Source organism: Macrotis lagotis, chromosome 1 (assembly GCF_037893015.1).
Source record: "Macrotis lagotis isolate mMagLag1 chromosome 1, bilby.v1.9.chrom.fasta, whole genome shotgun sequence".
Taxonomy (NCBI): domain Eukaryota; kingdom Metazoa; phylum Chordata; class Mammalia; order Peramelemorphia; family Peramelidae; genus Macrotis; species Macrotis lagotis.
Genome location: NC_133658.1, coordinates 219473047 through 219500019, shown reverse-complemented (window position 1 = coordinate 219500019; position 26973 = coordinate 219473047). Strand labels below are relative to the sequence as shown.

The 26973-nt window shown below is 35.8% G+C and overlaps 1 protein-coding gene across 1 annotated transcript in view; it reads left to right on the top strand.

The window, feature by feature from the left end:
* The window catches only part of GALNT14 (polypeptide N-acetylgalactosaminyltransferase 14), a 353138-nt gene that overhangs the window by 180459 nt on the left and 145706 nt on the right, over nucleotides 1–26973 (top strand). The window contains exon 2 of the mRNA XM_074209659.1: nucleotides 7313–7482. Within this exon, the coding sequence (XP_074065760.1) occupies nucleotides 7313–7482 (170 nt within the window). The remainder of the gene's footprint in view (nucleotides 1–7312; nucleotides 7483–26973) is intronic.

Here is a 26973-nt window from a genome sequence, read left to right as displayed (position 1 = left end):
TGTGCAAGACACTTAATCTTTAAACCTGTTTGTTTCCTCATCTGTAAATGGGATGATGGTAATACCACTTGCGCTACTCATTTTCACAGAGTGGTGAAGATCAATCATATAATGTTACATGAATATCAGTGATCCTTATTGGTTTCAGGAATCATGAAAATGCTAATGCTGGAAGAGACTTGAGAATACATCTAATTACAACCTTCTCCTCTTGAAGATAAAGAAATTGACCCAGAGAGGTATAGCCATTGGGGTAAGGTCACAGAGATAGTTAGTGATGAAGATGGGGAAGAGTCTAGTTCTCCTGGCTTTTCTAGGAGTCATTTTCATTATATTGATTTCTCTTCTTCCTTCCTATTGAATGAAATCTGATCAGAAAATAAATGGAGTATCATTTGGGGAAATGGATTGGGGAACAATTAGGATTGAAACCAAGTGATAGTAAGGATTTTCTATAAGGAAACTCCTTATAATTAAACTCCTCTGGCATTTTAAAGCCCTCCACAATTTGGTCTGCACTAACATTATTATACATTATTTTTCTTTCTAAACTCCACAATCAAGTCAAACTAGTCATCATGCTGTCCCTCACATATGTACATACTACTCTGTATTTTGTTTCCATTGGCCGTCCTCTGTGTCTGGAAGGCCCTCTCTCTTCCCACTTCTTTTCTTCCTTCCAAACTTAACTTGAGTACCTTCAGTGAGACCGACCTTTCCCCTAACTGCTAGAACTCTCCTTCCCCAAATGATTTTGTATTTATTTTGTATTTATTCTCCACTAAATACTTGTTGACTTCCTTGATAAGATGAAAGCTTCTTGAGGGCAAGGACTATTATATTTTTGTCTTCATAGCCCCAGTGCCTGGTCTGTAATTGGCATATAACAAATGATAATTGATTGATTTATTTTGATCTTTTTGAAAACAAGCCAAATTTTTGTAGCTGTCTTTGTTCTTTATTTCTTAGCTCTTAAGAAAAAAAGAAAGTAAATGACTGCTCAGAGAAGTCATTAGAAAGGCTCTTAGTAAATTTTTAAAGAAATAGAGTTCTCAGGACTAGGAGTAAAGGACTTCGAAACATATTCTCAAATTTTCTTGAACATATGAAAAGCAAAATCAAGGGTGATTCATAGTTAGGTCTTTGAATTGAAAGATTTGCTCATGAGTGCCAGTTACCCATCATGGCAAATGGAAAAGACCCAGCACTAAGATGGAGCAAGTGTGTGTGTGGGGGGGGGTGGTGAAGGTGGTGAATGTCCTGTACCTATGGGCTGTGGGCATTTAATCTCTCTGAGTCTCGGTTTCTTCATCTGCAAAAAAAAGAAGCTGTAATGGTTGCAGAAGCTAGATCATAGGACTGTGTTGAGGAGAGCTCTACTCTCTAAGTGTGAGCTGTTATTAGAACTCAGAGGTACTGCTTTCAGCACAGGTGAAGTGAATAGGAAGACTTTGAAGTGAGCTCCTAATTTAGCATTAAAAGCCAGGAGATAAGACCGCTGCCCTCCAGAGCCCTGAACTGAATCTAGAGAAAATCCATTCTCAGGGTGAGGAGAGAGGGAGACGGGCTTTTGTTCCCTCGCTTCAATATTCTCTCCTCTTGATCTAGGGCTATTCCTGGTGCTCTGGCAGGGCTCTGCACTAGCATGTAAAAAGGAAGACGGAGCAAGGAGCCAAGTGGGAGGTCTTGTGGGGTGCAGCAGGCAGGGAGGGCGGAGGAGTGCAATGGCATTTCAATATCATTCTAAAAATGCATATCTTGTTGCCAGAAAATTCCCCTCTCCATGGTACCAAAGTATTAATTTCGTAATAAGTCAAGTTCCATATGTTACAGAGAAGACTCCAAGCCCCAGGTGGCTGCACCATAACACACAATGGACGGCTGGAGTTTTTCAAATTGGGGGGGGGTGGTGATGGGGAGCTGCCATTTTCAAAACTTGTCCTGGACAATAAAAGGTCTTGACTTTCCTCTGCCCTCCCTCCCTGAATCCAGCAGCTCTCCTTACCATACACCAGATAGGCAGGATGCATCCCTGACTGCTGGGGTCTTCTCTAATGGGACCTGGGAGCAGAAAAGGACCATCTCTGTCTCTGCTTATGCCTCTGTCTCTCTCTCTGACTGTTCTGTCTCTGTATCTGTCTGTGCCTCTGTCTCTCTCTGTTTCTATGTCTGCCTGTGCTCTGTCTATCTCTGTCTCTCTGTGTGTGCCTCTTTCTTTGTCTCTGTCTCTCTCTGTCTCTGTCTCTCTCTCTGTCTGTCTCTCTGTCTCTCTGTCTCTCTCTCTCTTTCTCTCTCTCTCTCTCTCTCTTTTTCTCCCCTCTCCCCTCTTTCTTCCTCTCCTTTAACTTAAAGGGCCCTGTTTCTCAGGTGTCCTCCTTCTTTGTAAGAAACAGAAGATGGGACCTTCTTTGAGTTTCAATACAGACACTTTCTCTGTTAAAGATGTTTGACTGTTTTCTGGGAAAGAATTCTTGGGGAAGGTCCTTTAAGCTCCGAATACAGCAATTCCATCAGGGCCCTGGGCCAATGAGACTGTGTAAATGATGACTGGGGGCAATATTTTGCCTCTTGTGTCATCTCTTTTGGCCTGTTTCTGCAATTTCTCTCTTGCCAAATTATTGCTGCTGCTTAGAGCTTTATTGGTGTTTTAATCCCAACTGAGCTCAGGATGCCTTCAGTGCTGCCTCTGAAGAAACAGATTCTGTGGGGGTGGGAGTGGGTAATGGTTTTCCTATTATCCCTGAAGTTGAAAACACCAAGCTGTCTTTGTTGGCTTCATGCAGTGGGTGGGGATGCAGAGCCTTTGGGAGTTCAGACCAAGTCAGGGGGCCATTTAGTTAAGTGCACTGTGTAGGTAGTGTAATAGGTACGGCATTGAGCTTGGAGTCAAGAAGATCTGAGTTCAAATATGGCCTCAGACACTTGACCCTCACTAGCAAGTCACTTAATCCCGATTGCTGCACATCCAGGGCCATCTACAGTTGTCCTTTTCCATATCTGGCCAGTGGACGCAGATGAGTCTGGAGGAAAAAGTGAGGCTTAGTGACTTAGTACAGCACCCCATTCACTCAAATCCAATCCATATACATATCATGGCATCACCTCCCTGATGCCATGTTCTTCTTTGAGAACGACAGGCAAACAACATCAGGGGTATGGAGTATATATAAGTATGTATATTAAGTTAGTATGTATGATTCAATACTTGTCCTGACATCAGGACCAACTTTCTATCCACCACAGTGTGCTGCCCTTTTCTCATATGGCATTGCCCCAACCAATATGAATTTATAATAACTTTGCTGGGATTCATTATAACCCAAATCCCACCAACACAGTTGCCAAACCCTGCTGTAGTGTGATTTAGCCTGCTGCATATGCTTAGACAGTGGTTCCAATATGACTAATTGCCCCATTGTGATGCAGTTTTACCTAATGCCATATTTGTCAGGAAACTAATTAATAAATAATTAAATAATACAGACTGGACATTCAGGATAATACACATATTCTTCTGGAGGACAAAATGATTGTGACAGTCTGAAAATTTAAAAAACAAAAAGCCAAGAAAATCCCTGATATTAACTGGACAAATCACCTCCTGCCTAAGGCTTTCAGCTTCCTCATGCATATAATGTGGGAGTAGGTGATACAGACTTAAGGTTTTGTGTATCTATGATTCTGTCTGGTGGTAAAAAAATTGGGAATTGAGATCCATTCCTTCCCATGCAGTCCAGTGTGGTATCAGAACGGCCCTTAGGAAGGACCACATCCTTTCTCTGCCCTCCATCCCCTCCCCCCAAGCCCATTAATTCAACAACTCTATCTTCCAACATTAATAAAATCCATTATTGGATAAAAATCACTGGTTTCAAAAGCCTCATTTTGTGCTATTAGTAGGAGAACTCTGGTTCCCAAAGGAGCTAACAAAGAGGGAAAGATCAATTATTAGATAAGGTCACAACTTTCTTTAGACCTGAAATGAATGAACAAGTTGGGATCTCTCTCCCTTGTTACCCATCTCCTGTAGTTGTCCATAGTAGGCAGTTGTCAGGATGCCATCTTTCTTATGGGTTTCACCTTGTTAAGATCTTTGAAATGGGGCAACTATACCCTTTGATGGGATGGCCCGTTCATTCAGGGGTTACAACTGACTCCCTTTCAATTATAGAGACATAGATTTTTGAGTTGGAAAGGATCCTAAAAGTCATCTTAGTCTAACCCTCTCATTTCTTATAGGAGGAAACTGATACTCTTGGAGAATGTTGTCTTATCCAAGGTCATGTAGATAAGAAGCTGTCCAACCAGAAATTAATCCCAGGTCCCCTGACCCCAAAGCCAACATTCTTTCCACTGTGTGACTCTGTACAAGCTGATTTTGGTTCCATTGTGGGATACAGGTAGCTACAGATAAAACCTGTAGTATTATAGGGGATTTAAGTTAGTCAACAAGCATTTATTGGAGAATCATGATGTGTGCTCTGGATATAAAATAAGGCCAAAATATTGTCCTTACCCTGAAAGAGATAATAACATGCAAAAAATTTCTTTATAATATTTTATATATGCATAGTAGAATGTATATTTATATATGAATGTAACTATATTGTTTGGAATTTTTTTTCCAATTACATGCTCTGTCCTGGGGCAAGAACAAAGTTGTGGATGGGAAGCAATTTGACTGCCCTGAGATTAATTGAATTATTCATTTTCAACATTCATTTTTCATAAGATGAGGTTCAAATTTTTTGTCTCTCCCTCCATCCTATGCCCTCTCCCCAAGATGGCAAGAAATCTGATGTGGGTTATTATACACGTGAAATCATGTAAACATATTTCCACAGTAGTCAAATTGTGAAAGAAGAAAAAGAAGGGAAAAGCTTCAAAAAGTAAAAAAAATATTGAAAATAGTATTCTTCAATCTTCATTTATAGTTCTTTCTCTGGATAACATTTTCTATCCTTTTTTTCTATCTATTTTTCTGTCCTTTGGAATTGTCTTAGATAATTATATTGCTGAGAAGAGTAAATCAATTATAGTCAATCATTGCACAATGTTCTTCTGGTTCTTCTGATTTTACTCAGCATCAGTTCATATCAGTCTTTCCATATTTTTTCTAAAATTCACCTGCTCATCATTTCTTATAGCACAATAATATTCCATTACATTTTTGTAATACAACTTATTCAACCATTCTTCAGTTGATGGGCAACCTCTCTATTTCTAATCTTTTGCCACTACACATTTGAACATGTGTAGGTCCTTTCCCCTTTTTATGATTTCTTTCAAATACAGCTCTAGTAGTGGCATTGCTGAATCAAAAGTATGAATAGTTTTAAAACCAATTGAGCAAAATTCCAAAATTCTCTCCAGAAGAGTTGGATCAGTTCACACTCCACCAACAATGCATGAGAATCTGAATTTTTCAACATCTTCTCCCACAGCTGCCATTTTCCTTTTTCTACCATATTAGCCAATCTAATAAGTGTGAGGTGTTACCTCAGAGTTGCTTTAATTTGTATTTCTCCGATCAACAGTGATTTAGAGAATTTTTTCATATGACTGTTAGATAGCTTTAATATCTTCATCTGAAAACTACCTGTTTATATCCTTTGATCATTTATCTATTAGGGAATAACTTGTATTCTTATAAATTTGACTGTTCTCTATGTATTTGAGGAATGAGGCCCTTTCCCCCATCTTTCTGCTTTCCTTTTAATCAATGTCCTATATTTCCCCATGTATAAGATGCACCTTCATTTTGGAGCTGGAAATTTGAAAAAAATGTATTACATAAAGTTATTGAACTCAAGTTTTATTCATTATGTAATTCAAGGACCTTCTGCTCATACTTTCAGGCATCTTTTAGGCAAGTCTGATGCATGGGCGCATGCTTAGTCCATTCTATTTCATGAACCTGAAGCACCAATAATGTCCTTCTTTGAAATCTGCCACTTCTTTTTATCAACAATTCTTCTTGCCTTATGCTGAACCATCTTTGTGGACAGGAATTCCAATGGCCCTTTGCTCTTCAATCAATAGCTTCAGTTTCCTCTCTAAATCTGGTCATTTGGCTGACTTGCCTCTCCTGACTTCTTCTGCCATGGTGCTTTCAGGAGGGTTTCTTCTTCCTGTAACCAGTGTTGGATTGTTTTCTCAGTTGGAGGAGGAACAAATTGACATTCAGTAATGCAATTTCTTTTCGCTTTTGCAAACTGGATCACTTTGAATTTGAATTCAGCACTGTATGGAAATCTTTTATGAGCCATTTCTGGGCAGATCATGGCAAAACAAAACCTAATAAACTAGTAACAAGTGCAAAACAGTAAGCATAAAGATGACAAGCACAGGAAAAAAAATGGGAAATGCAAGTAAAAAAATCTATAAACACTGTATAAGATGCTCCCAGTTTTTAGATCCCAATTTTTTTGAAAAAGGGTATGTCACATATATGGGGAAATACTATCATCATAATTATCCATTTTCCACTTAATAATGTTCTTTAGTTCTTGTTTTTGTCATAAATTCTTCCCTTCTCCATATATCTGACAGTTAAACTATGCTCTTCTAATTAACTTATGGTATCACCCTTTAAGTCCAAATCTTGTACCCATTTTAACCTTATCTTGATGTATAGTGTAAGATGTTGATCCAAGCCTAGTTTCTGCCATACTATTTGAATCATCCATTATCCAAAATGGACCATTGGTTGTCTCAGGATACCTTTCCTGGGGCAAGAGCAAAGGTGTGAATGGGAAGCAATTTGACTGCACTGAGATTAATTGAAGATTTTCTTGACTGGGTTGGTGACTCAAGTAAAGAGTCCAAGAATCCAGAAAAGTATACTTAACAAGACAGCAATCTCATCTTGAAGAATTATAATAAGAAACTACAGTGATAACTTGCATTCATTAGCCATTCCTCTTAATATGAATCATCTTCTACATTTGTACCCATTTTCTTCTACCCTTATTGATTTTGTAGATCAGAATAAAGTTCTTGAGTTGGTGGGTAAAAGCAACAGCCATTGCAAAAACTCTATTCATGTAAGATTTGCATGTGGCAGCCACTGCTTTTAATTACTGCTTTCTCTTCTGGTCTGCCAAGGATAGGCTAGGGATGACCCAGATGGGAAACTCTGCATTCTGCCTGGGACCCCACAGTATTTGAGGCAGCTCCGGCCTTCCTGACCCTGTGAGTCATTTGATGTCTCTTCCGAGGTGGGGTGACAAGGGAGTCAAGGAGGGTGAGTGAGGAAGAGACCAAGGGGTCATTGAACAGTTCTCACCAAGTGCATATTCATGTCACACAGGCCTTGGATAGTGATTGGGGTGACTTATGGGACGAGTTTGAGGAGCGGCGGTACCTGAGTGCTAAGAAGTGGCAAGTCGGCCAGGATCCCTATAAGCTGTACTCCTTCAACCAGCGGGAGAGCGATCGGATCCCCAGTAACCGGGCTATCCGGGACACCCGCCCTGACAGGTATTTCCTCCTTCTTCCTCTTTTCTGCTCCCTCTGGTGCATCTGATCATTGCCTAGAGGTGACAAATCAAAAAAAGATCAGTCACTAGTTGACTTTGAGGAAGTCATTTTACATCTCTGAATTAGCTCTGTAAGTTAATAGTTTGAGTATATTCTCCTCTAGCTTCTCTGGGAGTCTACTTTACTGGGTCAGTGTCTGTTTCTTAGGGCTTAGTATCTGGCCAGTGGCTGGAACCCATGAAAGGATGCTGACGAACAAATTACACGTTCTAATATTTGTAGTAACAATGATAATGATAATTTTTTTCTTGGATTGAAATTTTATTGGAATAGGAAACTATTGGTATAGAAATTTCTCTATAGGAATTTCCTATACCAATGAAATCATAAGACTGTTAAAAGGGGGCTATTATTATCATCTTCATTAACACTGCTATTAATTATTCTAATTATGTATTATAATATAATTATTATCATAAATACTAGTAATAATGATTATTATTTTAATAATAGTGATTATTAATTATTAATGACACAACTTATGTTGATTTAATATTTTTTGGTTAATAAAGTCTATGATTTTCATAATAATTTTGGGAGGAAGAGAAAATAGGTAGGGCAGCTAAGTGGCACAGTGGATGGAGTAACAAGCCTAGAGTCAGGAAGACATCTAAATGTGTTCAAATCCAAATCTACCCTCAGAAACTTAATCACTATATGACCTGGACAGTCACTTAACCCTGTTGCCTCAGTTTCCTTATTTATAAACTCAATTGGAGAAGGAAATGGCAAGTCCCTCCAGTTTCTCTTCCAAGAAAATCTCAAGTAAGATCATGAAGAATAGGATACATTGGGTTGGCTAGGTGGTGCAGTGGATAGAGTACCAGCCTTGGAGTCCGGAGTACCTGAGTTCAAATCTGGCCTCAAATACTTAATAATTACCTAGCTGTGTGGCCTTGGGCAAGCCACTTAACCCCATTTGCCTTGCAAAAACTAAATAAAAACCAGTAGGATACAATTGAAAATGTCCAAACAACAAGAGAATGTAGGTATAAATATACTCAATTAATAGATGATAATGAGATCCACAATGTCTCAAAAGATATTGTCCTGGCTATCCACACTGGCAAAACAAGTGGAGGAAGATCCCTGTCTATTGGATTAGAACATCTATGCACAAGGAATGACATCACAGGTGAAAAATGAGCTAGCCCCAGAATTGAATAAGAAGAATCACAAAATCACAGAATTTGAAAGTCAGAAGGGAGCTCACTGATTATCTAATTAAGCATAAATCTGAATGGATTCCACATTAGAACAAAACTGAGCTGGTCCTATTTTATGTGTGTGTGTGTGTGTGTGTGTGTGTGTGTGTGTGTGTGTGTGTATGTATGCATATATATGTATATGTATATATATATATATATATATATATATATATATATATATATATATGAAGGCCTGCCCTAACTCCTAACTCAGGACAGTTTGATTCAGGCTTGAGATTAGAAGGTAATGAAATCCTCCTGGGTCCTGAAATGCAATCAGAATGACTTTTTTTACAGTAAAGTATTAAAAAGATATTATTGCTAAAAATCAGACGCTATACCTCTCTACCTCCACTTTCTTTAGGGCAGAAATATTGGCTCATAATGACATTTCACAACAGGAATTGTCAAATTTAAAAAATCATGATCCTGACCTTTTTTTTTCCCCTTAATCCTCTGGAACAACCAAATTCTTTTTTTAAATTTTTTTAATCACAACACATTCTATTCCATCCCTTCCTGGCAAGGTACTACAAATTCTATTGTGATTATGCTACCCCTTAAAAAATCACTAAAACATTTCTGTGCCTAGGAAGAAGCTTAATATAAGCAGAAAATGAGGAGTCAATATAAATATAAGAAAAGAGAAACAGCACAAAATACAAAATTTCTGAAAAAAATAATACAGTCCATTAATTGGGGAGAAGGGAGTTCAAAGTTGGTCTTCCAATGTTAGCCAACAAAGATGAACAAGAGCAAGACCAGAAAAAAGACCAGATCATCAATAATGTGCCATTAACACAGTCACCAGTTCCCCTTATATGACAAGATCATCAGTAGCAAAGTAGTTGATAAGTAGTTAAATAAAACTCTTGCATACAATCTCTCTTTGTATCTTTGTAGATACTGAGACTTATACCATAGTGCCACCAATTTAATGTTCCCAGACAAATGATCTTTATCTCTACCTGTATTATCCACATCACCCAAGTGATATAAAGTCATTGCCCTTTTAATTTCTCTTCTGGAGGACTGACTTCTTCTTCTGCCCTTTACTATTTATCCAAGGTCTCAAGATTGCCAGTAAATCAGTTACAAGATCCCCTTTTTTCACATGAATTTGGTTTATCAGTTATCTATTTTGATTTTTTTTACAAGACAGTGGGGTTAAATCACTTGCCCAGTATCACACAGCTAGGTAATTATTAAGTGTCTGAGGCTGGATTTGAACTCAGGTCCTTCTAAGACTCCAAGGCTAGTGCAGTAATCTACTTTTAGATCTTATGTTTCAAGAGCCTTATGGCTTCTTATGGGAGAAGGTATTATCACTCTCCACCTAAAATGGCTGTGGACACAATACCTCTTACCATCATCCCCAGAGCATCTGTTTGTGTTGCCAATCATATTTTTCCAGTTAACCACTGGAGTTGTCCCAATTTCCTGCTTGTATTTCACATATTACTCTGCCTAAGTCTTTATGGTTTTGTGACAAAGGATTCCCATAGTTAAAATTTGATAATACTCAGGTGTAGCACCTTCCAAAGGGCAAGATCTAATTATTCCTGACAAAGGCCAGTCAGTAGGGATTAGGGGTTGGCATGGATCCAGTTCACTAAACTCATTTCTTTTGCTGACCTACCCTTTGAAACAGGCTGCAAAGGGAAATCCTGCAGAGAGGGGTGGGGGTGGGGGGGTGCTCTTTTTTTCCTATTAAGACAGATACCTATGTACACCTAAAAGTATAACAACTACAAGGTACCAGAATACACTTACAGAATCACAGGATTTAAGAGTTGTTAGATATCTTAGTTGTCACCTTGTCTAATTCATATTAGAAAAAAAAGAAGAAAAAAAGTCACTTCTTGGAGCCTTCCATGAAGGTGCAATCCATTACCTTCTGAGAGTGACCATTACACTTTTATTCAGCTCTAATTATTAGGAAGTTGTCATTGTTGTTGTTTTCTTTAATATCAAGCCTAAATTTATGGGTTTGTTTCTGGTTTGACCTTCCAGGGCCAAGTAGGATAAGCCTAAATCTTCTTCCATATGGCAACCATTCACAAACTTTGAAGACAGATCTCATCTCTCCCCTTGAATCTATTCTTCTTCACATGTCTTATTCCTTCAAACAATTCCTATCAATTAGGAATTAAGGGCTTTAATCATCCTAGTTGCTCTCCTATGTCTATTCCAGTGTATCAATGTCTTTTTTAAACTTCGGCACCCCAAAGTGAACCCAGTCCTCCAGGTGAAGTCTGACAGGAGCTCAATGCTCTATTCCTGGAAGCTTTTAATGCAGCAAAAGTGCACATCAGCTTTTTATGGCTACTATATCATACTGCTGTCTTGTATTGGACTTGCAGTCTACTTAAACCCCAAACTTTTACAGAACACCTGATAATCATTAATCTAATCCAACCTATATTCATGAAGTTTCTTTCTTTGTTTTGGTGCACTCAAAATAGGTAGATAACTTTTTTGAATTTCATCTTATTAGATTCATCTAAAGGCAACACTGTCAAGATCTTGCTCCTGCCATCTCCTGTGTTAGTTATCTCTCCCATCATCTGCAAATATGATGAGAATTCCATTTATGTTTTTATCTAAGTTGCATAAAACTGTTAAATAACCTAGAGTCTAGGACAGATCCCTGAGTCCTCAGCTGGCGATCTCCTCCCACATTGACACTATGCCATTAACTCTTTCAATTCAACCAATTCTGAATCCATCTCTATTTCATATCTCTCCATCTTCTCCACAAGAATAACATGAGAAACTTTATCAATGTCTTTGCTAAAATCTAGGAAAATTATACTATTTTATTTTATTTTAGGTTTCACATATGAATATATGTATATATATATATATATTTATATATGAAACTATGTTAAACATATTAGTAATGTTGTGAAAGATGAATCAGAACAAAAGGGATAAAAAACCATGGGAGATAAAAAGAAAAGCAAAAATACAAAATAAACAAATTTTAAATGGAAAATAGTCTGTAATCAAACTCCTCAGTTCTTTCTCTGGATGTGGATGGTAGTTTCCATCACAAGTCCTTTAGAATTGTCTTTGATCATTGTCCTGCTGAAAAAGAGCTAAGTCCATTATAGTTGATCATCACACACTCTTGTTGTTAATGTGCACAATCTTCTCTAGGTTCTCTTCATTTCTCTCAGAATCAGTTCATGTAAGTTTCTCCAGGCTTTTTTGAAGTCCTCCTGTTCATTATTTCATGCAGAACAATAGTATTCTATCATATTCATATACCACACCTTCAGTCATTCCACAACTGATGGGCGTCCTCTCAATTTCCAGTTCTTTGCCACTACAAAGAAAGCTGCTATATTTTTGTACATGTGAATATTTTTTTCCCTTTTTATGATCCTTTGGAATATAGACCAGGAATTGCTGGATCAGGGGTAATGCACAGTTTTATGACCTTTTGGATAGGAGTTCCAAATTGCTCTCCAGAATGGTTGGATCAATTTACAACTCTACCACCAATACTTTAATTTTTAATTAATATTTTATTTGTTTTCCAATCATATAAAATAGTAGTTTCAACCCATCATTTTCTGTAAGGTTTTGAATTTTACAATCTTTTCTCTACTCTCCCTTCCCTCCTCCATCCCCCAACAGACGGCAGCCTGAAAATCTTTACATTCCATGCTATACATTGAAAGTGAATGTGTTGGGAGAGAAGGCATATCCTTGAGGAGAAAATAAAATCTTAGAAGTAGCAAAATTATGTAGTACATAAGAAACTTTTTTATAAAAAAACTGAAGGTAATAGACTTTGGTCTTTGTTTAAACAACACAGTTCTTTCTCTGGGTACAGATGGTATTCTCTCATAGGTGCCCTAAAATTGTCCCTGAATGGGCAAGTCCAATAAGATTTATCTTCACCCCCATATTGCTGTTAGGGTATACAATGTTCTTCTGGTTCTGTTCATCTCTCTCATCATCAGTTCATACAAGTCTTTTCAGGCTTCTCTGAATTCCTATCCCTCTTGGTTTCTAATAGAACAATAATGTTCCATAATATACATACATATACCATAATTTGTTCAGCCATTCCCCAATTGATGGATAATCACTTGATTTCCAATTCTATGCTACTACAAACAGGGATGCTATGAATATTTTTGTACAAGTGATGTTTTTTACCCTTTTGCATCATCTCTTCAGGGTATAGACCCAGTAGTGGTATTGCTAGATCAAAGGATATGCACATTTTATTGCCTTTTGGGCTTAATTCCAGATTGCTCTCCAGAAAGGTTGGATGAGTTCACAGCTCCACCAACAAAGTATTATTATCCTAGATTTACCACATCCCTTCCAACATTGAACATTGTCCTTTCTGGTTATATTGGCCAATCTGATAAGTGTGAGGTGGTCCCTTAGAGCTGTTTTAATTTGCGTTTCTCTAATCAGTAATGATTTAGAGCAATTTTTCTTATGACTATGGATAGCTTTGATTTCCTCATCTGTAAATTGCCTCTGCATATCCTTTGATCATTTGTCGATTGGGGAATAGCTTGTTTATTTCTTATAAATTTGACTCAGTTCTCTATATATTTTATTTTATTTTTTATTTTTTAGGGTTGTTTTGCAAGGCAAATGGGGTTAAGTGGCTTGCCCAAGGCCACATGGCTAGGTAATTATTAAGTGTCTGAGCCTGGATTTGAACCCAGGTACTCCTGACTCCAGGGCTAGTGCTTTATCCACTGCCCCACCTAGCCAACCCTCTGTGTATTTTAGAAATGAATCCTTTGTCAGAAGTACTAGTTATAAAAATTGCTTCCCAATTTACTATATTTCTTTTGATCTTGGTTACAGTGCAAAAGTTTTTTAATTTAATGTAATCAAAAATATCTAATTTGTTTATAATGATGTTCTCCATCTCATCATTGGTCATAAACTCCTTCCCTTTCCATGATCTGACAAGTAAACTATTCCTTAATCTCCTGGTTTGCTATAATATTATCTTATGTACAAATCCTGTACCCATTTTGATCTTATCTTGGTATAGGGTGTGAGATGTTGGTCTAATCCAAGTTTCTGCCCTACTAACTACCAATTATCCCCCAACAGTTTTTTTTTATCGAAGAGAGAGTTCTTATCCCAGAAGCTTGTCTCATTTGCACCTAATCTATTCCACTGATCCACCACTATTTCTTAGCCAATACCAGACAGTTTAGATGACTGATGCTTGATAGTATAATTTTAGATCTGATAAAGCTAAGCCAAGTTCTTCTGCCCCTTTTTTTCATTAAATCCCTGTTTGTTTCTCCATATGGATTTAGTTACAGTTTCTTCTAGCTCATTAAAGTAATTTTTTGGAAGTTTGTTTGGTAAGGTACTAAATAAGTAGATTAATTCAGGTAAAATTGTCATTTTTGTTATATTAGCTCAGCCTATCCAAGAGCAGTTGCTTTTTGCCCAGTTATTTAAATCTGATTTTATTTGTGTGAAAAGTGTTTTATAGTTGTTTTCATAGAGGTTTTGAGTCTGCCTTGGCAGGTAGACTTCCAAGTATTTTATATTGTTTGCAGTTACTTTAAATGAAATTTCTCTTTTTAATTCTTGCTGCTTTATCTTGCTATTAATATATATAGAAATGCTGAAGATTTATGAGGGTTTATTTTATATCCTGTGACTTTGCTAAAGTTGCTAATGGTTTCTAGTAATTTTTTAGATAATTTTTTAGGATTCTCTAAGTATGCCATCATGCCATCTGCAAAGAGTGAAAGTTTTGTTTCTTCCTTCCCAATTCTTATTCCTTCAATTTCTTTTTCCTTCTCTTATTGCCAAAGTTAACATTTCTAATTCAATATTGAATAGTAGTGGGGATGACAGACATCCTTGTTTCTCTCCTAATCTTATTGAGAATGCCTTTAGTTTATTCCCATTACATATAATGCTTGTTGATGGTTTCAGATAGATACTGCTAATCATCCGAAGGAACAATCCATTTATTCCTATGCTCTATAGAGATTTTAGTAGGAATGGGTGTTGTATTTTTCAGCCTCTATTGAGATAATCATATGATTTCTGTTAGGTTTGTTATTGATATAGTCAATTATACTAACAATTTTCCTAATATTAAACCAACCCTGTAATCCTGGAATACATCCTGCTTGGTCATAGTGTATTATCCTAGTGATAGCCTCATGTAATCTCTTTACTAAGATTTTACTTAAGATTTTTGCATCCATATTCATTAGGGAAATTGATCTATAATTTTCTTTCTCTTTTTTGACTCTTCCTGGTCTAGGTATCAACACCATTATGATGTCATAGAAGGAGTTAGGCAAAGTCCCACTTCACCTATTTTTCCAAAGAGTTTATACAGAATTGGAACCAATTGTTCCTTAATATTTGATAGAATTCACTTGTGAATCCATCTGGTACTGGAGATTTTTTTCTTAGGGAGTTCAATGATAGGTTGTTAAAATTCATTTTTCTGATATAGGGTTATTTAAGTATTTGATTTACTCTTCATTTAACCTGGGCAACTTATATTTTCATAAAAATTCATCCATTTCACTTAGACTATCAAATTTAGTGGCATATAGTTGGGCAAAATAATTCCAAATTATTTCTTTAATTTCTTCCTCATTGTTGGTGAGTTTACCTTTTTCCATTTATGATATTAGTAAATTGGTTTTCTTCTTTCTTTCTTTTTTTAATCAAATTAACTAAAGGTTTATCAATTTTATTGTTTTTTCATAAAACAAACTCTTGCTTTTATTAATTAGTACAATAGCTTTCTTGCCTTCAATTTTATTAATTTCTCCTTTAATTTTTAGAATTTCTAATTTAGTATTTAATTGGGGTTTTTGATTTGTTCTTTCTTTAATTTTTTATTTGCATGCTTAGTTCATTGATTTCCTGTTTCTCTATTTTATTCATGCAAGTAGTTAAAGAAATTATATATCCCCTGACAACTGCCTTGAATGAATTCCATAGGTTTTGATATGTTGACTAGTCATTGTTGCTTGATCTACTCATTCTTTAAAACGAGGTTATTTAGTTTCCAGTTTGTTTTAAGTCTGTCTCACCATGGCCATTTTGGGCATGTGATTTTTATTGCATTATGATCTGAAAAGGAAGTATTAACTATTTCTGCCTTTCTGAATTTGATTATAAGGTTTTTATGCCCTATTACATGGGCAATTTTTGTGTAAATGCCTTGTATAGAAGGAAAAAAAATATATTCCTTTCTGTCCCCATTCAGTCTTCTGCAAAGGTCTATCATGTCTAGGTTTTCTAACATTTTATTTACCACCTTAACTTCCTTGTTTATTTTATGGTTAGATTTCTCTAAATTTGAGAGGGAGGTTATGATCTTCCACAAGTAGAGTTTTGCTGTCTATGTCTTCCTGTAGCTCATTCAGTTTCTCCTCTAAGAATCTGGATGCTATACCCCATCTGGTGCATACATATTTAGTAATGAAATTGTTTTATTATCTATGGTACCTTTTAAGAGGATATAGTTTCTTTCCTTATCTCTTTTAATGAAATCTATTTTGGTAGCTGCTTTGTCTGAGATAAGAATTGCTACCCCCCTGCCTTTTTCACTTCAATTGAAGCAAAATATATTCTGCTCCAACCTTTTACCTCTACACTACATGTATCTCTCTCTGCCTCAAATGAGTTTCTTGTAAGCAGCATATTGCAGGATTCTGGTTTTAATCCACTTTGCTATTCACTTAAATTTTATGGAAGAGTCCATTCCATTCACATTCAGAGTTATAATTACTAACTCTTTATTGCTATTCATGTTATCTTCCCTCATTTTGTATTTTTCCCCTTATTTTGCTTTATCCATACTCTCCAGTATTTTACTTCTGAATACCACCTCCTTTTTTGTGTTTGTCCACTTATATCTGCCCCCTCCCCTATCTTTCCCCTTTCCCTTTGTCCTTTCTTCCTTTTTTTCTGATAGTTCCCCTTTTCCTCCCCTCTTCCCTTTCCCCCCTTTTGATATTTGAAAAGTTAATAAGTTTTTAACTTAACTTTGTATGTTAATCCTTCTTTGAGCCTTTTTCTTTTATGAGAGGAAGATTCAGGTGGCTCTCACCTCCTCCCTTTTTTCCTTCTATTGCAGTAGGCCCTTTGTACCTCTTCATGTAATGTGATTTACTCCATCTAATCTTCTCCATCCTCCGGTCTCTTTACTGCTCCCCCCTTTTTATGGAAATAGTGTTTTTAAATCGTTCTCAGTCACAGACAAGTCATGAGTGTCCATTACTTCTAGCTAAGTATATTCTCTCTAATAGAGTTACAATTCTCAAATGTTATGAGAATCTTTCTCCCAGGTGGGGACTTAGCCAGTTTCATCTTAGTGGATAGCAATTTTTTTTCTTTTACATTTTTTCCCCTTTTCATCTGTCTCCTGAGTCTCCTGTTGGTAAAAGTCTACCTTGTTGGTAGATGTTCTTCAACTTTGCTTTTCTTTGGATTTTTGGATTTGAATTCTCTTAAGAAGCTCATTTCATATTATTTCTGAGAGAAAGCCAGGAGACCTTAGCACAGTGCCTGGCTTTTCTCTGCCATCTTGGCCAGAACTCCCACCAATACTTTAATGTTCCAGTTTTCCCACATTTTTCCAAATTTTCTATTTAGCTCTGGTCTTTTAGTCAGGAAAAGTTGGAAGACTCTTATTTCATTAAATGTCCATCTTTTCCATTGGTAGAAAAGGCTTAGTTTTGCAAGACAGTGGATTCTTGGCTGCATTCCAATCTCCCATACTCTTTGGAATATCATATTCCAGGGCCTTCAATCCCTTAATGTTGATATAGGCAAGTCCTGTGTAATACTTACTGTGGCTCCTTGGTATCTAAATTATTTCTTTCTGGCTGCTTGCAGGATTTTCTCTTTTATCTGATAATTTTGAAATTCAACCACAATATTCCTTGGTGCTTTAATTTGGGGATCCCTTTCCAGTAGGGATTGATGCATTCTTTTTTTTTAGGTTTTTTCCCAAGGCAAATGGGGTTAAGTGACTTGCCCAAGGCCAGATAGCTAGGTAATTATTAAGTGTCTGAGACTGGATTTGAACCCAGGTACTCCTGACTCCAGGGCCGGTGCTTTATCCACTATGCCACCTAGCCGCCCCGCATTCTTTATTTTTTAAGTTTTTGCAAGGCAATGGGGTTAAGTGACTTGCCCAAGGCCACACAGCTAGGTAATTTTAAGTGTCTGAGGCCAGATTTGAACTCAGGGACTCCTGACTCCAGGGCCAGTACTCTATCCACTGTGCCACCTAGCCACCCCTGGGATTGATGTATTCTTTCACTAACTATTTTGCCCTCTGGTTCCATGATATCAGGGAAATTTTCCTTCAAAAAATTTTGAAGTATTGATGCTGACTTTTTTTATCCTCAATGTGTTCAGGAAGCCCAGTGCTTCTTAAGTTGTCTCTCCTGGAACTATTCTCTAGGTCAGTAGTTTTGCTGATGAGGTATTTTACATTTTCTTCAGTTTTTTCAGTTTTTTGGTTTTGTTTACTTCTTCTTTACTACTTGTTTAATAGATTTTTGTTGTCTCATGAAGTCATTAGTTTCCACAGATTCCATTCCTTTTTTTAGAGAAGAATTTTCTTCATTTACCTTTTGCAACTCCTTTTCTATTTTTGGAGGAGTTATCTGTTTGCTCAATTGTGGTGTGAGAAAATTATTTTCCTGTTGCAAATTGTTAATTTCTTCTTGTAAGGTGTTAATTTTCTCTTGGGTTTCTTTTCCCAATTTTTCCAATTGGTTTTCAAACTCCTTCATGATCACTTCTAAGAAGTCTTTCTGGGCTAGAGACCAATTCATATGATCCTCAGAAGTTCTAGCACTCTCTGAGTTAGGGTCTTTATTCAAGGTAGCTTTTAATGGACTCCTCCCCCCTTTTCACTGGCCTTTCTTCATTTTCCTAGGATCTTCTGTTGGGGGAGGGGCTATTCACAGACCTTTGTTTTTAAAAATCCTAGAGGTTTGCTCACTGAGTTTAGTAACCCTAAGTGGGCTGGTCACTAAGGGGTGTTAGAGGCTTTCCTTGGAGGGTCTGCAACCTTGATTTCTGTTAGTTTTGTTATTGATATGGTCAATTATGCTGATAGTTTTCCTAATATTGAATCAATCCTGCATTCCTGGTGTAAATTCTACCTGATTATAGAATATTGTGATAACTTGCTGTAATCTCTTTGCTAATGTTTTATTTACAACTTTTGCATCCATATTCATTAGAGAAATTGGTCTATAATTGTCTTTGTTTTGACTCTTCCTGGTTTAGGTAAAAGTGTCATATTAGTATCAAAGAAGGAATTTGACAGAACTCCTCCAATTATTTTTTCAAATAATTAAAACAGAATTGGAATTAATTGTTCTTTCAATGTTTAGTAGAATTCCCATGTTAATCCATCTGGCCCTGGAGATTTTTTCTTAGGAATTTCATTGATGACTTGTTCAATTTCTTTTTCTGAAATGGGGTTCTTTAAGTACTTTACTTCCTCTTCTGTTAATCTGGGCAATTTATATTTTTGTAAATATTCATCTATTTCACTTAGATTCTCACATTTATTGACATACCATTAGGCAAAATAACTCCAAATTAATACTTTAATTTCTTCCTCTTTGGAGGTGACTTCACCCTTTGCATTTTTATACTGGCAATTTGATTTTCTTCCTTCTTTTTTAACCAAAATTTTATCTATTTTAGTGGGTTTTTTCTTATAACCTCTTCTTAGTTTTATTTAGAAGTTCAATAGTTTTCTTCCTTTCAATTTTATTAATTTCTCTTTTGATTTTCAGGATTTCCAATTTTATAATTAATTGGAAATTTTTAATTTGTTCTTTTTCTGGCTTTCTTAGTTGCATGCCCAATTCATTGATCTCTTTATCAATTTTATTCATGTAAGCATTTAGAGATATAAAATTTCCCCTAATTATTACTGTAGTCGTATCTTACAAGTTTTGGTATATTGTCTCAGTATCATTATCTTGAACAAAATAATTATTTCTATGATTTGTTGTTTCAATACACTCATTCTTTAAAATTAGGTTATCTAGTTCCAATTAATTTTTAGTCTACCTTTCTGTGACCCATTTTTACATATGATTTTTATTGCTTTAAGAATTGAATAGGATGCATTTGATTTTTATGCCCTAGAACTTGATCAGTTTTTGTGTAGGTGCATGTACCACAGAGAAGATGATATATTCCTATCTATCCCCATTCACAGACCCCAGAGGTCTATCATTTCTAACTTTTCTAAAATTCTATTCACTCCTTAATTTTCTTCTTGTTTATTTTGTGGTTAGATTTATCTAATTTTGAGAGAGGAAGGTTGAGGACCCCCACCAATATAGTTTTGCTTTCTATGACTTCCTGTAACTCATTTAACTTCTCTAAAAATCTGGATGCTTTCCCCCTTGGTGAATATGTTTAATAATGATATTACTTCATTGTCTGCTATACCTTTTAGGAAGATGTAGTTTCCTTCCTTATCCCTTTTAATGAGATCTATTTTTGCTTTTGTTTTGTCTGAGATAAGGATTTCTATTCCAGCTTTTTTCACTTTAACTGAAGCATAATAAATTGTACTTCAGCCTTTTACCTTTATTCTGAATGTTTCATTCTGCTTCAAATATATTTCTTATAAACAACATATTGTGGGATTCTGGGTTTTATTTTTTCATCTACTATTTTAATAATCACATCTAACAAAAGAAATGAGGTTAGGCCAGCAGGACTTGTTCTTTATGAAGCCATGCTGAATTTTGGGATGATCCATACCCTTTTGAGATGTTTATTACCTATCTCTTAAATGATCTATTCTAGAATTTTCCCAGGAACCTAAGTCAAAGTCACTGGCCTAGTCTGGACACTATGACCTTTCTTTGAAATAACCTTATGTGGGGGCAGCTAGGTGGCATAGTGGATAAAGCACCGGCCTTGGAGTCAGGAGTACCTGGGTTCAAATCTGGTCTCACTTAATAATTACCTAGCTGTGTGGCCTTGGGCAAGCCACTTAACCCCATTTTCCTAGCAAAAAATAAAACCCTAAAAAAAAAAAAAGAAATAACCTAATGCTTTCTTTCCCCTTCCCCCACCAGCATTGCCTATTTCCCACTTTAGCCAAGAAAGTTACCAGAAGGTCATTGTAATTTCATTCTGTTGACAAGACCAAATATTTTGGGCTGGGCTTAACTTAAGCCACATCTGTGATTCAGGTTTGGGATTGGAATGCAACAAAACAATCCTTGCTCATAAAATGCTATCAACATGACTTTATTTATACCAAATGATTAAAAGGATATAATTGCTAAAAAAGAGATACTGCTCTATCCTGGGCCCACACTGTTCCAGGCAACAATCTTGGGTCTGAAAGACATTTTCAGGACAATGGGAACTCTGACCCAACTCTGATCAACCTCAGGAACATCAGTTTCTCATAGACTGGGCTTTTTCTAAACTTGATATTCTGAATTATTTTTAGTTCTTTTTATACACACATGGTGGGTATAAATAAATAGATTTCTGCATATCACTAACAATTATTGGTACTGAAGCAACGATCTTGAGTGAAATTATCAAGGAAGGGTGGCAGATTAGTCATATATATCAAGAGAGAGGGATACATTCAGTCTGAGTACTGCCTTGAGATATGTCTTACTGGGATGACATTTTAGGTTATCTTTGACTGAGCTATAGTATATATGTGTGTGTGTGTGTGTGTGTGTATATATATAAAATTTAGAGAGTATTCACTTTACTATAAAACGATGGGCTCCATTTATTTTATTTTGTTTTTTCTGTTCTTTATTTTTGTCAACATAAATAAATTTCTTTGATTTTTTGTTATCAGTTGCCTGTTAAGTATCTGAATATGGTGAGCCCTTTAGAGTGATGGGTCACTTGGCTGTCTGAGGTGAAATGTAGTGAAGCCGATCGGAAAAATAGAGTTTAAAGTTTCCATGCTAATCAATATTGGGATCAGGCCATGAGTTGTCTTTAAACTGCCAGGCCAGATGAGATGATTCAATTTCAAAAAAGCAAAGCAAATTAAAACAAAAACCAACCTAAGTTTATCAACTTAATCAATATAAAGAGAGCAGCTCAAAATTGTTTAACTTGCACTTTTCTCATTATTATCATTATTTCTCTTTGTCTGGATCTAAGGATCCATTTCTGAAAGAAGTGTCCTACCAAACATATAGATCACAGAGCCTATAGAAATATATATATATATATATATATATATATATATATATATATATATATATAACATATATAATATATATATATAATATATATTATATAATATATATAAAATACAGAGCCTATAGAAATAAATATATATTATATACATACATTTACATAAACATGTATGTGTACACACATATGTATGTATTCTAAAGTTAACCCTGAATCATGGTACCTCTCTCTCTAATTATTAGGATTTGGATACTTTTTGATGTAGTTATAGGTAATTTAACTGACCACTTATCAATTAGATCATCATAGATCTACTGGACAGGAGCTCAGGAGATTCATTTTATTTATTTATAAGTTAACTGAGACCAAATAAGATTGACTGACTTGCTAACAGGAAGAAAGGAAGGAAAGAAATAACCATTTATTAAATACATACGAGTTCCAGGTTTTGTGGGCTATCTCATTCAATCCCCACAATAACCTGGGGAAGTAGTTGCTATTATTACCCTCATTTTACAATTGAGGGAACTGATGCAGATTTGTTAAGCATCTTGTCTGAGGTCACACATAAGTGGGATTTGTTTTAATTTTTATTAAAGATATTATTTGAGTTTTACAGTTTTCCCGCAATCTTTCTTCCCTCCCCCACCCCCACCCCACAGATAGCACTCCGCCAGTCTTTACTTTGTTTCCATGTTGTACCTCGATCCAAATTGGGTGTGATGAGAGAGAAATCATATCCTTAAAGAGAACAGAATTCTCAGAGGTAACCAGATCAAACCATAAGACATCTGGGTTTTTTTTTCTGAATTAAAGGGAATAGTTCTTGTACTTTGTTCAAACTCTGCAGCTAATTATCTGGATACAGATGGTACTCTCCTTTGCAGACAGCCTAAAATTGTTCCCAATTGTTGCACTGATGGAATGAGCAAGTCCTTCAAGGTTGAACATCACTCCCATGTTGCTGTTAGGGTGTACAGTGTTTTTCTGGTTCTGCTCATCTCACTCAGCATCAGTTCATGCAAATCCCTCCAGGTTTCCCTGAAATCCTGTCCCTCCTGGTTTCTAATAGAACAATAGTGTTCCATGACATACATATACCACAGTTTGCTAAACCATTCCACAATTGAAGGACATTTACTGTATTTCCAATTCTTTGCCACCACAAACAGGGCTGCTATAAATATTTTTGTACAAGTAATGTTTTTACCCTTTTTCATCATCTCTTCAGGGTATAGACCCAGTAGTGGTATTGCTGGGTCAAAGGCTATGCACATTTTTGTTGCCCTTTGGGCATAGTTCCAAATAGCTCTCCAGAAGGGTTGGATGAATTCGAAGCTCCACCAACAGTGTAATAGTGTCCCAGATTTCCCACATCCCTTCCAACAATGATCATTATCCTTCCTGGTCATATTGGACATTCTGAGAGGTGTGAGGTGGTACCTCAGAGAAACTTTAATTTGCATTTCTCTAATAATTAATGATTTAGAGCATTTTTTCATATGGCTATGGATTGCTTTGATCTCCTCATCTGTAAATTGCCTTTGCATATCCTTTGACCATTTGTCAATTGGGGAATGGCTTTTTATTTTAAAAATATGACTCAGTTCTCTGTATATTTTAGAAATGAGTCCTTTGTCAGAATCATTAGTTGTAAAGATTGTTTCCCAATTTACTACTTTTCTTTTGATGTTGGTTACATTGGTTTTATCTATGCAAAACCTTTTTAATTTAATGTAATCAAAATCATCTAATTGGTTTTTAGTGATGTTTTCCAACTCTTCCTTAGTCATAAACTGTTCCCCTTTCCATAGATCTGACAGGTAGACTAGTCCTTGATCTTCTAATTTGCTTATAGTATTGTTTTTTATGTCTATGTCCTGTAACCATTTGGATCTTATCTTGGTAAAGGGTGTGAAGTGTTGGTCTAATCTAAGTTTCTTCCATACTAACTTCCAATTATCCCAGCAGTTTTTATCAAAGAGGGAGTTTTTATCCAGGTGGCCTGATTCTTTGGGTTTATCAAACAGCAAATTACTATAATCCTCTCCTGCTTTTTACACCTAGTCTATTCCATTGGTCCACCACTCTATTTCTTAGCCAATACCAAACAGTTTTGATGACTGACACTTTATGATCTCATTTTAGATCAGGTAGTGCTAAGCCACCTTCATTTGCTCTTTTTTTCATTAAGCTCCTGGCAATTCTTGACATTTTATTTCTCCATATGAATTTACTTACAATTTTTTCTAGCTCATTAAAGTAATTTTTTGGAATTTTGATTGGTAGGGCACTAAACAGATAGTTTATTTTGGTAGAATTGTCATTTTTATCATATTAGCTCTACCTATCCATGAGCAGTTGATATTTGCACAGTTATTTAAATCTGATTTAATTTGTGTGAGAAGTGTTTTATAATTGTTTTCAAAAAGATTCTGAGTCTGTCTTGGCAAATAGACTCCCAAGTATTTTACACTGTCTGAGGTTACTTTGAATGGGATTTCTCTTTCTAGCTCTTCCTGCTGTTTCTTGCTAGTCATATATAAGAAAGTTGAGGATTTGTGGGGGTTTATTTTATAATCTTCAACTTTGCTAAAATTGCTAATTGTTTCCATTAGTTTTTTAGATGATTTCTTGGGATTCTCTAGGTAGACCATCATGTCATTTGCGAATAGTGAGAGTTTTGTCTCTTCCTTCCCAATTCTAATTCCTTTAATTTCTTTTTCTTCTCTAATTGCTGATGCTAACATTTCTAATACAATATTGAATAGTAGTGGTGATAATGGGCACCCTTGGTTAACCCCTGATCTTTTGGGGAATGCCGCTAGCCTATCCCCATTGAGTATAATGCTTGTTGATGGTTTCAGATAGATACTGCTAATTATTTTAAGGAACAGTCCATTTCTTCCTACACTCTCTAGTGTTTTTAATAGGAATGGATGCTGTATTTTGTCAAAAGCTTTTTCAGCATCTATTGATAGGATCATATGGTTTCTGATAGGTTTGTTATTGATATAATTGAGTATACTAACAGTTTTCCTAATATTGAACCAACCCTGCATTCCTGGAATAAATCCTACTTGATCATAATGTATTATCCTAGTGATGACTTGTTGTAGTCGTTTTGCTAAGATTTTATTTAGGATTTTTGCATCTATATTCATGAGGGAAATAGGTCTATAATTTTCTTTCTCTGTTTTAACTCTTCCTGGTTTAGGTAACAGTACCATACTGGTTTCATAGAAAGAGTTAGGCAGAGTTCCATCTTTCCCTATTTTTTCAAAGAGTTTATATAGGATTGGAACCAATTGTTCCTTAAATGTTTGGTAGAATTCACTTGTGAATCCATCAGGCCCTGGAGATTTTTTTTTTAGGGAGTTCAATAATGTCTTGTTGAATTTCTTTTTCTGAGATAGGGTTGTTCAGGTATTTAATCTCTTCTTCATTTAACCTGTGCAACTTATATTTTTGTAAATATTCATCCATTTCACTTAGATTATCAAATTTATTGGCATAAATTTGGGCAAAATAATTTCAAATTATTACTTTAATTTCCTCCTCATTGGTGGTGAGTTCACCTTTTTCATTTATAATACTATCAATTTGGTTTTCTTCTTTCTTTTTTTTAATCAAATTGACCAGGGGTTTATCAATTTTATTGGTTTTTTCATAATACCAACTTTTGGTTTTATTTATTAATTCAATAGATTTTTTGCTTTCAATTTTATTAATTTCTCCTTTAATTTTTAGAGTTTCTAATTTGGTACTTAATTGGGGATTTTTGATTTGTTCTTTCTCTAATTTTTTTAGTTGCATGTTTAGTTCATTGATTTCCTCTTTCTCCAATTTATTCATATAAGCATTTAGAGCTATAATATATCCCCTGAGAGTTGCTTTGAATGAATCCCATAGGTTTTGGTATGTTGTTTCATTATTATCATTATCTAGGATAAAATGGTTAATTCTTTCTATAATTTGTTTTTTGGTCCACTCATTTTTTAAGATGAGGTTATTCAGTTTCCAATTTGCTCTGGGTCTATATCTCCTTGGCCCAGTATTGCATATGACTTTTATTGCATTGTGATCTGAGAAAGATGTATTCACTATTTCTGCCTTTGTGCAGTTGTTCATTAGGTTTTTATGTCCTAGTACATGGTCAATTTTTGTATAAGTTCCATGTACTGCAGAGAAAAAGGTATATTCCTTCCTATCCCCATTCAGTTTCCTCCATAAGTCTACCATATCTAATTTTTCTAACAATCTATTTACCTCCCTAATTTCTTTCTTGTTTGTTTTATGATTTGATTTATCTAGATCTGATAGCGGGAGGTTGAGGTCTCCTACTAGTAGAGTTTTGCTGTCTATGTCTTCCTGTAATTCTTTCAGCTTCTCCTCTAAGAATTTGGGTGCTGTCCCACTGGGTGCATATATATTCAATATTGAAATGACTTTATTGTCTATGGTACCTTTTAGGAGGATAAAGTTTCCTGCCTTATCTCTTTTAAAGCTTTCTATTTTTGCTGCTGCTTTGTCTGAGATAAGGATTGCTACCCCTGCTTTTTTTACTTCAGCTGAAGCAAAATATATTTTGCTCTAACCTTTTACCTGTACTCTATATGTATCTCTCTGCTTCAAATGAGTTTCTTGTAAGCAGCATATTGTAGGATTCTGGTTTTTAATCCACTCTGCTATTTGCTTACATTTTAAGGGAGAGTTCATCCCATTCACATTCAAGGTTATGATTACTAATTCTTTATTGCCCTCTGTGTTATCTTCTGTTTTTTTGTATTTTTCCCCCTTCCACTCCTTTTATCCATATTCCCCAGTATTTTGTTTTTGAATACCACCCCCTTCAGTGTGTTTGTCCTCCTATATCACACCCTCCCATTTCTTTCCCCTTTCCCTGTTCGCTTCCCTTCCTTTTGTTATTTCCCCTTATTTCCTCCACTCCCCTTCCCTTTCTCTGTCCCCCCTCCCCTTTTCCCCTTTTACTTCTTGAAAGGTTAGA